General features: G+C 37.4%; 1 protein-coding gene across 2 annotated transcripts in view; it reads right to left on the bottom strand.

Moving 5' to 3' along the window:
• macrod1 (MACRO domain containing 1) overlaps positions 1 to 14,305 on the bottom strand; it is a 156,341-nt gene that overhangs the window by 49,141 nt on the left and 92,895 nt on the right. For both annotated transcript variants that reach the window (XM_011480040.3, XM_004073156.4), the window contains one exon: positions 1,774 to 1,890. In XM_011480040.3, the coding sequence (XP_011478342.1) occupies positions 1,774 to 1,890 (117 nt within the window). The remainder of the gene's footprint in view (positions 1 to 1,773; positions 1,891 to 14,305) is intronic.

The following is a 14,305-nucleotide window of genomic DNA, read 5'->3' as shown; positions in this document are numbered from 1 at the left end:
AGCTTTTATTGTAAAAAAAAAAAGCCCAGTGTGATGCTTTATGTTTTCCTAAGACAACTGCTTGCATTTAAAAAAACACTGTGTTATGCGCAATGCTCCTTGCTTGACAGGCAAAATGACATGTGACCCACGTAGTAGAGTAGAGGGTCATAACAGGTGGCTTGACAGTGGTTTCCACGCATACTCATATAGTTTAGTTATGGCCGTCTCCGAACAAGCTGGAAGAAGAGAAAGCTGGCAGAGACGCAGACTTCTTAAAGAAAACCTGACACAGGTGGGCCAGACAAATCTATGCACTCCACACAAAAGTCAATGGAAGTGGATATTGTCCTCCAAATCTCTGCTTTAACTGAAGCCTCTCAAAGGATATTGGGCACAGCAGGGAACACCGACACACAACAACGCTCCTTTTAAAGCAAAGTAAATGTTTGTCATCTTGATAAAATAACAGCTTGACTTTGGTTTACTTGTCTTGAATGCACTCTCAAATAAAAGCTTTAAAGGATTTTCACAAGTTCATTCTTGCAGGGTACTACTTTTGAATATTAAACATTCTTCTTGATAGGGCCATTGTTCTTTTTTTTGTTTTTCTAAATTCCCAAGACTCCCTTAACCGAACATTATATATGAACATGGCTGTCCTCTAAGGTTATTCATGTTTTATGTGTTCAGCATCAAATATTTACAATGATCTGCAGCAAGAGTTTGTAAAACACAGAAGTTTTAAGAGCTCTTTTACTGCTCCTTATTATTGATGGAGAGGGAAACGGACTGAAATGATTTCACTACAGTAGACAGCACAGTCAGAATAATAATATGACCAATAATTTTAGGATTAGCAGTCAGGCCATTTTGTTTTAGAACTTGCATATAATTTTTTTTTATTACAAAAGACAAAAAAAATATTGATTATTTTTTAGTGTAGACATCCATGTGAATAGCTACTGTTATTACATTGATCAATAATCCTACATAACACACTGTACACAAAATTAATTAACTAGATTTTGAACAGAACAATCTCATGCACATTTTTGGGTATGTTATTAAATCTTGCTCCTATTTTATTTAATTGTATGATACTTATGAAGTCAAGTTTTGGAGTAATATCATAGCAAATGTCAATCTCAGAGAGGAAAAAGTCATTCCGGCTTTTGAAAAAATACTTAAAAAATATTTGATAACAATAATTTAAAAAAAGTTATTCTGATACATTTTTTTTATTTTTGATAATATTTAAACTACACATTTTGGATTAAAATAATAATTCCTGTAAAACACATAGTATATTCTGCAAAACTACTTCCGATTAGTCCAGACAAACCCCTAAATAAGGCTGGTGTGGACTTTACTTTGACTTAAAGCCTCTACAAGAGTGCTTCCTGTCGTATTTCCCAACTTATAAATTCTGCAGTGTCAGTCAGTAATTTAAAAACATTTGATTGGCTAAAAAAAAGTAGCCAGCGAGGAATGTGGAAGTTCCTGTTGGGGCTGAACTCTTAAAATCGTCAATGAAGCGTATAAAATTGTAGATGCTGTTTCTGCAAGGAAAATAGTGTTTCTTCCCAGAGTAGAAATGTTAGCTGGTACTCTTGCAAAAAATAATATTGATATGAATTCTTTTCTGTAAAATGTAACTCTGCAAAGTGCTTTTGCAGTAGCACCCTTCATCATTGTCACCTTTTCCCACACATTCACACTTGGAAGCAGTCCAGCACCGAGCTTCACTGGAGGTGCTTATGGTAGTCACACAAACATGTACTTTGTACTCACACTTTGCTGGGAGGCCGTAGCCACCTGTGATCTTTGCCTCTCCTGTCTCACAGCAATGGAGGGAAGCGCACTCTTTTTTCAGCATGGGACCTGCAGCACGATGGATGGCTCCGTCCACTGGAAACAAAATCATAGGAGAGTCAAGGTTCTCCTACTTTTACAGAGCCCCTGACATTTAACTGCTGGAAGGAGCTGAGATGTTGTCAAAAAATGGCAAAGGTGTGCAGCAAAGAGTTTGTGATGAATGGATAATAAACAGTTTTCTGTGTGACTGAATCATCTGTCCCCCTTTATGTTGGACTGATTAATAGATTTCAGGGCTACCGCCTTGGTTAATTGCTTGATTTAATGAGTTATTAAGGACTCGGATGATTTGACTTTTTGGTCAATTAGTCTTTATTAATTAAATTTTCATAAATCTATGCCAAATTCTGAAATGTGCATGAGTCTTTGACATCCAGCACATCCAAAGACCGTGGCCATGTTTATTATGGCTACAACACTGCAAAGGGGATTGTGAAGCTCTATTAATTTCAAATTCTTTTATATTATCATTGATTTGAGTCAGACATCTCAAAATTCATATACAAACTGTTGATTTTACCAAGATGAAAACCTTTTCATCTAAATGGATTGAAGAATGACATCATCTCAGGAAAAAGCCGGCATCTTCTCAGAGTGCAAGGCTCAACTGTGTGCTACACCTCAGTCAGAGCTTGAGGTTTCACCTGCTAGAAGACATCCTCCACAAATGCTTTGCCCAGAATTTGTCTGGGTGGTAGTCTCCTGACTCCTCCCTGCCGCAGGCTCCTGACATCCTCCTTTGATGGCCAGAAGCTTTTTATCTCTTTTTGTTTCCTTTGACAAGCTCTTGCTTGGCTGCCTTAGCTCTGACCCACTGTTTGCAAGAATCACACAGAGTGCAGCTGTTTCCAAAGTCACATCAGAGATGCACCCTCAGGAGGCTTGGAAGAGCATCACATTTAGGAAGCTGAATTTTGCCTGGGAGATATCCAAATGTTGATCTGGAGTACAGTCCTTTGAAAAGCTCAGGCCTCTGACTGGTTAACGTTTTATTTTGACGCCTTTTAACGTTTTGTTTAAGCTGTGACTTGAAGTCAGAAAAGTCAGTAAAGTCTACTAGAAGTAGAAAATTCTAGTAATAGTCACACTAAAAAGATCAGGACTAGATAGACTCATGTTCAGAGTGCTGGGGTACTGACTAAAACAGCAACTGACTGAAACTCTTTTTATGAAATCACCTTCAACAGAACTATTATCTGCAAACAGTATCTCCAAATTAGACCAGTTTGCTTTGTAATACAGTTTTGGATTGTTTTTTCAAATAAATATAATGAAAAACCTTTTAAGGACAGCATTATGGCTTCTCCGTATCCTCATTTGAAGGCAGGCATAAGAGAGATGAAAGGAAATTGAGGGATGACAGAGATTTGGAATTATTTACTTAGGGTACGTTGTGCCCAAATTATTTGTTTTCTTTTTAAATCTTAATATTAAAAACAGTAACATTTTATGAACATTTTCAGAGAAGTGTTGGATTGATATTTTTCCTTTGTATTATTGGTAAGAATCCCCTTTGGAATAACGGATCACGTGACAAAGTAGTTTTTCCTGCTTGTCACCATTCTGTCACATCTCAGTTTGGTATTTCCTACGTTCCTATGGACTCTGATTTGTAGCGACGTATGGATGGTGTCCCTTTTAATTTACGGAAATGCCAACAGTTTGAAAACTGATCAAGAAGAAGAAATGAATAAGTGCGGAATGTCCCTGGCTGGAATTACATGACATCAAGTCTTTCATATATCGGAATAGAGCCAGGAAAGAACAAGCCTGGAGCAAGATTCACAAGATTTGAAAATTCACACCAAGCCTCTTCCAACTGGGACTGCGTTTAGCGCGTCTTTGAACGCACATCACATGCCCGGTGCGTACACAGCATCATGGTTTTAGACTGACTGTTTCAAGCGAGTAACAAAAGACATACACAACAGGTTTGAGTTTGTTTATTGTATGCAATCTCTTCCACCTGTCCTTTCTGGTGCCCAGATGACAAAATGGTGACCAAGGCTTTTAACTTCTGTTCATGAGGGTTGAACATAAAGAGTGTAAAGACGTAGAGGGGTAAGAGAGGTTTTGACTTAATTGATGACCTTTTGGTTTGTAATGAGTTGAGTTGTGTCTTATTTTATGTTTGTTTTGTTTACAGGAGTTTAAATGTATAGTTTTTTATGAAACATGTATCTTCTGTTGGGTCTGTTTTGTTTGGCTGAAATGGCTCTCCCTTACTCGGTGGAGCCAGCTAATTAATTTGCAGCCCAAAAAAGGTGGAGGATCTGAGTGTGAAGGGACGCCAAAGGGGAAAGAGCAAGTGTGAGCTGTGCAGCAAGAAAGATATTGTTCCTGAACCTTTTGGTCGTCTGCTGCACTGCTCACGCTACAATGTGACAGGTCATCCTGATGTGGTCCTAATTTTAGTTGATTTTATTAAAAAAGGAATGATCAAAAGTGTTTTTAAATGCAACGAAGACATAAATATAGGGAAAATTTACAGTGCACACTTTAGTGTCTGCCCATATAGAATAGTAAAGTTTATTGTTTTAACTGATTTGTCAGCCTTTTATATCAGATGTTGATGTGTTGTGTCCAGTCTTATTGGAATAGCGAAATCTTCGTTCAGTCTTTTTTTTAATTTAAATTTTATACAAACTGGTGAATTATTAGAACGTATTTGCTTCTTCTTTTTATAAGCCAAGATTCTCCCAGATATATAAGCAACTATAACAAATGTTATCTTTTATATTCAACCAATACCTCCACTTGTGTTTTTTTTAAATGTATTTTCAGTGTCTTAAGAAGGATTTTAAATGTCTTGGTACAAACAATTTTTACAATAAAAAGTGGAGTCTTTCAACATTTCTGAACTAGAATGTGAAGCAGCAGCACCTGAGTAATTCAACCGTTTCTGATAAGATCAAGACACTGTGTTTGTGTTGTAAAGAAACTGAACCCAAGTGTTGCAGTCTTGTGTAAAATGTGCATAATTAGCCCCAGAATAAAACACATCTGTCAGGAGTGGGTTTGTGGAGGTACTGTGAGACTTGTCAGCACTTGGTGAAAATAGAACAATAACACCTATCCATATGTCACAGCTCAGCATGTTGGCCCGCGGTTCTCGTCTCTCTCTGACTGTATTCCGAGCAGCTGTTTCGGTGCCGTGTGAGTAGCTCCAGGCAGGGTTCTGAAGTTATTTGAATGTTACAGTGTTAAGTTGGCTCAACACATGCGGTGCTGAGCCGTAGTGTGCCGTGTCATGCTGTGCCATGCTGAGCAGGGCTGCACTGTGAGTGACGAACAGGAGAGAGGAGGTGACTGATGGGCTGTGAACATCAACTACATCTTCAGCTGAGGAGCGGGGATGACACACGGTGGCTGCATAGGTCGAATGAAAATGTGTTGCTGTGCAGACTTGTTTGGTTTCTACATGGACGGAAATGTGCAGTGAGTTCTTGAGGTGGTGCTTGCACATACCACCTTTGTGGAAGCCCAAATCAGAAATAGACAATATCTGGGATTAAGATGGAGACAAGAAGGAAGCCAGTGCAATAAAAGACAGAAACAGGTCAAATTAATATTTACAGAAATCAATAAAAACAGAAAAAAGACTTAGAAACTAATGAGATTTGTTTTTTCATCTATCAAGCTGCACATTCATGGGTGCACATGTCTGTCTATCTCTAGTCTACCACTCATCTTCTTAAGGTGTTTTTTAATACCCAAACACCTCCATGCTCAGACCCAGACACTCTCAGAGCAGCAATACAGTGTTCACCTGAGAACAAAGCTGAAAGAAATGAACAGGATTGAGCCTGCCACATCAGCGCACAAAACCCCCCAAAGCACAGTTGAGATAAAGGCAAACACTAGTCAACAACTAGGAAGTTATTCAGGGTTCATTTCATTCACTGCATATGAGAACAGGACCAAGTGAGTGTGACATCACCCAAGGAAAATAACTTAATTCTGCTCCAACAAAATTGAGTCAATTCAGTCGCCATTTTGCTTGATATGGCCATCGCCATGTTGGAACCAGAAATTATCTCTAGGCAGTAATTGGTTTGAGTCAGTCTGAGTCACCATTTCTATAATAGGAGCAGCCGTGTGCAGCGGTAGGGCTGTTGACCCCTGATCAGAAGATTGCAGGTTCGATTAACACCTTGCCATGTGTTGAAGTGTCCTTGGGCAAGACAGTGAACCCCATTTTGCCTCCGGTAGTTATAGGTGTGCGCCAGTGTTAGGCACTTTATGAATGTATGAACGGGACTGTGACTGTAATGGGCTTTGGGCCTTCGAGGAAGGTAGAAAAGTGCTAAATAAGTATACGGCATTTACCATACACCAATCAGGAGTGAGTTTAACCACACCCCTAACACTTGGAAGAGTGCTTAGGAGTACAGTCCCCCACCCATTCGCGGTTTAATATTCGCGCCCCGCCCATTCGCAGGTGGCCGCGTGTGACATGACGTCACAAGCGTGAGGCGCAGAATAGCGCTAATTCCGCGAATTTTGAAAAACGATTTAGTCTGCACTTTATGTAAAGTGTTGTTTACGCGTTTAAGATGCCATCCAAACGCACTGCATCATCTCCAGCTTCTGGAAATGAACCCAAACGGCAAAAAAAGGTTCTGACTCTGCAGAGGCTCCGGCTCTGGGAGTTTTAAAACAGCATCAATTATTCGTGGATTTTCGTTATTCGCGGGGGCGTGAGGAACGTAACCCCAGCGAATACGGGAGGATTACTGTTTTTGTTACCAAACATTTTGTATGTTTTGCGTGAGAGCACATACTTTAATTCAGGCATCTGATTGGCCAGTTTAAAAGTTGAATAACTAAAGAAAAAATAAAAAAAGGAAAACAAAACCAGATAAGCAAGAACATGTAAAAAAAAAAGCGTCAGAGCAAGAATATAATAACTGAAATAGCTGTTTCATGCTCAATAGAAGTCTATGGGATTTTGGCTTCCTGGAGCCATTGGGTACTTCCTGTTTGGAACGCAAGGGGGGAGGGGTCACTCGGTTCAGTATTCATATACAGTCAATGGTTCATTCACACTGAGCCTAAAAAAGCTCAGTTCACTGATGTCTGCATATTACCATAACCTGATTCCTGCATCCATTGTTAGTGCAGTTTCTCCAGGATCATCACTTGTGACTCAACTGCTGAGGTGGTTGTTTCACACTGGAATTTTTTTTTGGATTGCACGGTCTATGGCAGCCCATGCACGATGTGGTTTTGAGGAGTCCTTAAACTGCAGAAGCTTTAGACAATCTAAACCAATACACCATTTAAGGCTCCATTCAGCAAAGAATTGTCTCATTAATTGTGTTCAACATCGCCACATAATTCATTCAAGAATTAAAATGAAAAAATAATCAACCACGCTTTGACAATTCAAACCAGAGCATTCCTGCTCCTGCCATCAAGACAGAAAGACATTTCCTGATTGAAGAAGTTGCTCATTCCATAAATTTAAGTAGTAAAGTGACCTAAACTGCTGCCAGCTGAAAAAGATTAATCACTTCAGTACTCTCCAGTGAGCTCTCAGCCCTTTGCTTAGTTAAATCAAGGAGGTGTTCATGTGTTTTGTTAAGCTCCCAGGTTTCTACATAGAGGCCAAAAATAAAATAGTTATCTAATATGTTGTATTTCTGGGGATTTATAGTACAAACAGTCCGGAAGGCAAAACAGTTGGTATAAGGCATATTGTTAAATAATTGCAAAAAGTTGTAAATATTTCTGTGGTATCTTTTTAACATTCGAACTTATATTAGGGTTGGTCACGTATTATGAACTGTTTCTTTGCAATTTTTATTATTATAGTAAATTTATTTTTGTTTTGTTTTTAAAAAAAAAAATCATTTTCTTAATGTTTAACTGAGGTTTTCGCATTTTCTCCTAATGATGCCCGAGAACAACCTATTTTGGGTGATGTAATGATGGACGATACCACAAACATTCTGCTTTATAAGTTGATAAGTTAAAAGGATCTTAAGATAGGAGCTTTTTTTAAAAAAAACATGTTATATTTGCACAGTTATCATGTTGAGCTACTAAAATTTGAAATCGTGGCCCCGTTGGTCCTGCGATGACATGAAAGCTTGTAAATATAGGCAATATTCCGTTTCTTGTTTAATCAAAATTGAAGCTTTAATAAAAACAAAAATGATTTAAAGAACCTGGTGCTTTATGTAGAAAAGCCACTTTGCACTAAAAAGCTGCAAAACCAGTCGCAAATTAGGACATCCTAATGTAAAAGAGTGTATTTTTAAATAAGAAATATTTAGGAAAGATGTCGTCTGTTGAGTATAAATTCATCCAGCTCCAACACGTTTTAATAAAGCAGAATATGACATATTTGATCATATAAAAGCCTACACAAATGTAAAAAAAGCTTACCGGTATACAACAATCATCTGACCTGTCTCAACAGCTTTAAATCTGATGAAGGAGAGATATTGTGCCAGTAAACACCAATCAGAATTAGTGAATGAGGAGATTCTGCAACCAGTGAAGTTGTGAACAGTTAAAGTTGCACTTTTGAAGAAGTCAAATACTGAAGGCACTTTTTGTTTTTTAACATGTCTCACACATGCAGCAAATCATGTCTGACATTCCTCAATTCTGGCAATCCTCCAATCATGTGAATAAACAGCGGGGTCCTCTGGACCACCTGCATTAACTTGAGATTTCTACAAAGGGCTACGACTTTAAAGTTCAACCACTTTCTTAACGCCTGTTCTTAATGAAGATTTTATCATGTTAATTTCTGCTCCACTAGACAACATCTTTAGTAGTTTTTTTTCTCTAATAAAACCTTTTTTCTGATGTTTCATCTTCGTTTTATCCTCACAAGTTAGACATTTTCAAGGTTAAATAAAAAGATTTGACTCAATCAAATGTTTTCAACCCAAATGACCCAAAATTTTAAATCTCTTATTTTTTGAACGAAGATTGCGTCTTGGAGACAAGAAGAGTGGTGATAGCAAAATTGGTGCTCCTGGCCTCTCTGGGAACCCATAACTGCTTCAGTAAAGTTAATAAATACTCACACACCCAATCAGCCTTTACATTACTCCCTCGTAAGTAATGAAGATAACCCTTTGAGTAAAGGCACAGGAGACAGAACATGTAGGCTTTTTCTAGGCTGTGATAACTCCTGCCTCTGTGGGAGTCTGTGTAATAACCCAGCAGGAACGCTGCACGCCACTGAGCAGATTAAGATACTCTCCTGTCACTTCAGTGTGGCCAGAAATGTATAGAGGAAAACTCATGAGCATAGTGGAGTGCATGCAAAGATGCCTTTGGTGTTAAGCTGCTCGTTCTGTGCAGATAATTTTACATGGGAATATGTGGAAAACAAGTGTATGTAAAAATTATGAGGAACATCATCATTTCTCTTCACTTGTATTAAAATGTTTAACAATTTTTAGCATGTGTCTCTGTTTGTAGCCTGCAAAACATTCACTTAACAGAATTTGAGTTTAAATGGTTTGAATAACAGTTTCTGTATTTTACTGAGTACAGTCAGAACTTTTACACATTCTGAATAGGGCTTGCTATAAAAAAAAAGCACATTCAGGCTAATATTAATACAAAGTGCAAACATCAGCACTTGTGGCAGTGTAATGGGGTGCATCAGTGTATGGTATAGGTGTTGCATGTGTGCGAAAGTACTATTGCTCCAGTAATATGCATTTGAATCATTGGGAGGTGTGTAATCAGCAAAGAAACATCTTTTTCATGGAGGTCAAATAGCTATTTTAGCAATTTCAGACTTCATTTTGCATACTTACAATAACATTACTTCACATATGTGCATGATTTGCATACCAGCGATTCAGATATAGCTCCAGTTGTTTTTAAAGGGTACATTATAAAGACGAGAACAAGATACCTATAAGCCCATGCTGTGCAGAGCAGCTCACTATTCATTTTCCCCAAAGTTGAACAGGAATTCATAGTAAGCTTAATTTATTTCTCAGTGTATTTTTGGTAATTGTTTACTGTATTTAAAAACATTATTTCAAAAAAGGATTTCTTGCCATCTCAACATCAATGTACAGTAAAGTCACAGCAACTAAACAAATATCTAAAAGGTCTGCTGCCCTTTAATTTGTTGTAGAGGTGCCTCAGTCCTTGTGCCTGTTCTCCAATCTCTATTCCTTTTATTTAAGATGCACAAACCATAACGAACACTAAATGTTCATTTAAATACCACTGTATACAGCTGTGATCCTTCAGCCTATCTCTGGGTTTCCATGTTTTGCTGCATGGTGCTTTGACAAAAGTTGTGTGCTGGAAGGCTGGCCTGATGCCACAGGCCTGTGACATTACAGCTTGAAACTGTGACCATCAGGTTAGGAACGCAGTGCAGAGTCCACTATTCTACAGTTGAGGAGTAAGAGAACAGCAGGCTTTAGAGAATTTGGAAATAATGCAAATTTAAGAATTTGGGGTAGATTAAAAAGGTGAGTTACTTTTGAAATAAGCTAAAAAAAAACTGGACTGCTGCTCAAAGGTTTGAAGAAAAAAAAAGTATTTCAAAGAAGAGAAAGCGAGTCAAGGTCTAAAGAAAGAGATGATGAGCCAAGAATCCAAATAACCTGGAGAGAAATGTGAGGTTTCATCTGTCAGTGGTTTATATTCAAGAAGTGTTGGAGAACTTCAGGCTCACTCTGCTGACAAGCTTTATGGAGATGCTGACTGCATTCTCCAACATGACCTGGCTCCTGCCACTCTACTAAAAGAGCCAATTCCTAGTTTGGGAACCTTGATCCTGGCAATAAAAAAGTAATGAAATCTGAGCACTCGAAAGACATCAGTACCGTAAAGTACCAGAAACCAATGGCCTTCATTCCATGAAGCACTTTAGTGTTTATTTACTCAAAGAAAGACTAAACAAACTACTGTGTCCTATAAATGTTCATACTTTTTCAACAACTGTTTAATATTTAAATTAGTCTTTCATAATATTGCAATTTTCTGAAAAAAAATATTTTGGTTGTTATTAGCTTTAAGTTAAAATTACTTAAATAAATAAATACATTACATTTATCAGTCTATGTGTTTTTAAACTGAATATTTAAAGATAAATCAAGTATTTGGTCAAATTCAAATATACCCAATTGGATCTATTAAAAACAATGGATTATTTTGTGATTTTCTACATGTTAATCTGTAACTTAATGGTATTTGAAAATAACGTAATAAATACGCATTGTTTAGCCATTGCATGGAACCCTGCGTTATCACTTGTAACTGGTGAACTTAAAGGGCGCTGATTGTCATCATGCCATCAACAAACTCTGAAATGATTAATAGAATAGAAAATGCCAAAATTCATTTAAAAACATTGACTTATTTTTTAGAAACCAAAATCGAAATAAAAGAAAGACAGGACTAACTAGAAGAGCAGAAGGGGAATGAAGTGTGACAAACAAAGGGAGTGCAGTTAATGAGAGGGTGAAGCCCCAAAAAAGAGACAACAGGGAGAGTGGAAAATAAGCATGTAATGCAAGAACTAATGCAGGTGAGGTGGAATTAATTATTAGTGTTTCCACCTCATTTGAGAATTGACCTGATCGCTTCACTTCCCTTTAGTGTTTGCATCACAAAAGCTGTTTTACATGTGAGGAATTTGAGGATATTCATTTTAAATAAAGCAAATGCACATATCAAGAAAAATAAAAGAATAAATGAATTCTAGAGATGTAGCTTAATGTCTGCAGTCATGTTTGAGATATTTTCACATCAAGTTGCAGCAAAACTTATATCATAGATAATAAAATGAAATAAAGTATATTTTACTATCAGTTAATAAAGAATATAAATATACTTTTTTGCCTTCAGTTTTGAAACATTTTGAAAATCCTTTTCAAAAAAGGTTCCATAAAATCCTCTGAGCAAGGCAGAAACACAGCAGATGTGGGACAAAAATACACAATAAAGCTATTTTCTGAGTCTATCCTTAATCCGCTGTATCCCTTTTGGGGTCATGGAGCTGTCGGAGCCTAACCCGCCTACTGTTGGGTGAAGGCAGGGTACACCCTGGACAGGTCACCAGTCTGTCACAGGACCAAACAATCGCACACCCATACCCACTCACATTCACACATAGGGACAATTTAGCATCATCAACTAACCTTATCGCATTTGCTGTCCTCTGGTAAGCATTAATCTTCATAATTTATTTCATCAAATATTTAAATTTTAGCTTGCATGTTGTAGAAGGAACTCTCCTTTACTTTGGTAATTTAATGCAAATGACCTAACCAACTTTTATGTCTTTGCTTCTTTGTGCACAAACTCTGCATATTCATAAATATTTACAGAGTGAAGGCTTCGTGAAAAAATGCAATTGAAAGCCGAGCTGCAATGGAAAGGTCAATAGTGTCGATGTACGAATGCAGCCTGAAGGCAACTGTTTAGAAATGCAGCTGCCAATAAAGAAGTCATCCAAAGAGACACCGCATGATGGTCAAAGGTTCTGCACTAAACGACTACAAAGACAGGAAATAACCTCTGAAATCCCCTGATCCTGACTCTCCCCATGAGCGCAAATAAACACAAAACTGAAATGCAATGCTGCAAAACAACCTTTGCTTTCTTTTTTTCATAAGAGCTCTTCTGCATAAGTAGATCAACATTAGCGAAAAACCAATCCAATGTGTCTGCCATGGATTAGCAACTATGGCTGCCCTTGCCAGCTGACCTCTTATAGGCCAAACAACCTGTCTATCAAACTAATGGGGTGGAACACAGGCATATTGCATTCCCAAAAACCCTTAGCAGAGCTGGGACCCGCATTTCCTTCAGTTAGCTTGTTGCCAAGGCAACGGTTTCGATAGGTTTGGTGTTGGACAGACAAATAAATATGCACTGAGTCATACACCCGCCAGAAAAGCAGCTAAGAAAATAGGAAAGGAAATATTTATTTAAAACACTCTCTGTTGGCTTTAGATTTGCACTTAGAAGAACTTCAGGTGTACAACAAAACAATAAGGATCAGACAGCAATCATCAACAGATACCAAAAAAAGTCTACTGCCAGCACTACAGGCTCACTGGATAAATGGCCACAGCCTGAATTTCTGAAGCAGACAGTTGTTAGACCAATAAATGTGATAGTTAATAAGTGTAAACACCTTTGGAAAAACATTTTTTTGGTTTTATTTGCTCTTAACATTTAGGATGTAAGGAAAAACAAATTCTTGGAACAAAAATTGCTACTCCAGTTCAGGAAGGGCTTGAAATTAGTTTTAAATAAAAACAAAGGGGAGAAAGAGGTGAAAAACATAAAGACAGCCCGCGAGAGAATAAAAGTTTTTAATTTCTTAGAATAAAAAATAAAAATTGGTGTGTATTTATTCATATCTAGGGGGAATTTGACTTGAAATATGGGATTGGGCAACTATACATTGGGACTTAAACATCCATATAACCTAACCTGTCAGAATCAAATGTAAAAGGATTTATGCTAAAGTAACAAGCAAACATATGTTTTCAATGCAACTGTAATCGCCACATTAAAAAGTTACAATTAATAAATATTGAGTTATTTAACATTAAGGAGTAATTATATTTATTTTTCATTACATTTAGTTACATTTATAAGTTATATCTGGCCCTTTGAGGAAAGTTACTATGTTGATGTGGCCCTCGGTGAAAATGAGTTTGACACCCCTGCTTTAAAGGAATAAATAAAAAAATATATATATAAAAATGAAACTACATCAAAGTACTGGAAATCAAAATCTATAAAAATCGTTTTTTGTCTGTTTCTTTCTTCGTGTCTGCTTTTTTTTGTCTGCTTCTTACCTTTTGGGCAGAAGATAGCGGTGCTTTTCTGAGTTCATGAGACACTAAAAGCTCATTTTAAAAACGTGGAGCAAGGTCACAGTGAGCTTTACAAAAAAGTACAAACAACAGTAGTTCAAAATTGATTCTATCATACACTGGTAGATGTTGGGCGAATAGAAGCTACTGTTTATATATTTACACTCTGGAGTGATGTCAGGAGGAGAGCAGCACCGCTTTTTTCCCTCTTTAAGACCTGAGCAAATATTTGAGTTAACCTTCTAAACAACTAACCTACTAGTCTCAAGGCACCGGTTAAGCAGAATAAACCACTTTGGTAATAGAACCAAAAATGTAATGTCCACACATGTGGAGGCCAGGTCTTTAGTGGTTAAACAAGTTGAAGGTGGAAAAGGGGGGACTAATCAAAGCATTGTATAGTTTAAGATTAAAAAAGACTTTAGACAAAAGGCAAAGCTCACAAAAGCTGGCTTTGACAAAGTGAGAAAAGTTGGGATGGCGGGCCCTAACCAACCGCTCAATATTTCATAAAAACACACAAAAAAAGCTAACAAACACAGTAGGGAAGGGATGAAGACTTAAAGTTGCTTTCAGCTAAAAGAGCTGGTAATTTTTGTCAGGTAAAAAAATGCCTT

This window comes from Oryzias latipes, chromosome 10, assembly GCF_002234675.1.
Source record: "Oryzias latipes chromosome 10, ASM223467v1".
Lineage (NCBI taxonomy): Eukaryota > Metazoa > Chordata > Actinopteri > Beloniformes > Adrianichthyidae > Oryzias > Oryzias latipes.
This window is presented reverse-complemented; position numbering and strand designations above follow the sequence as displayed.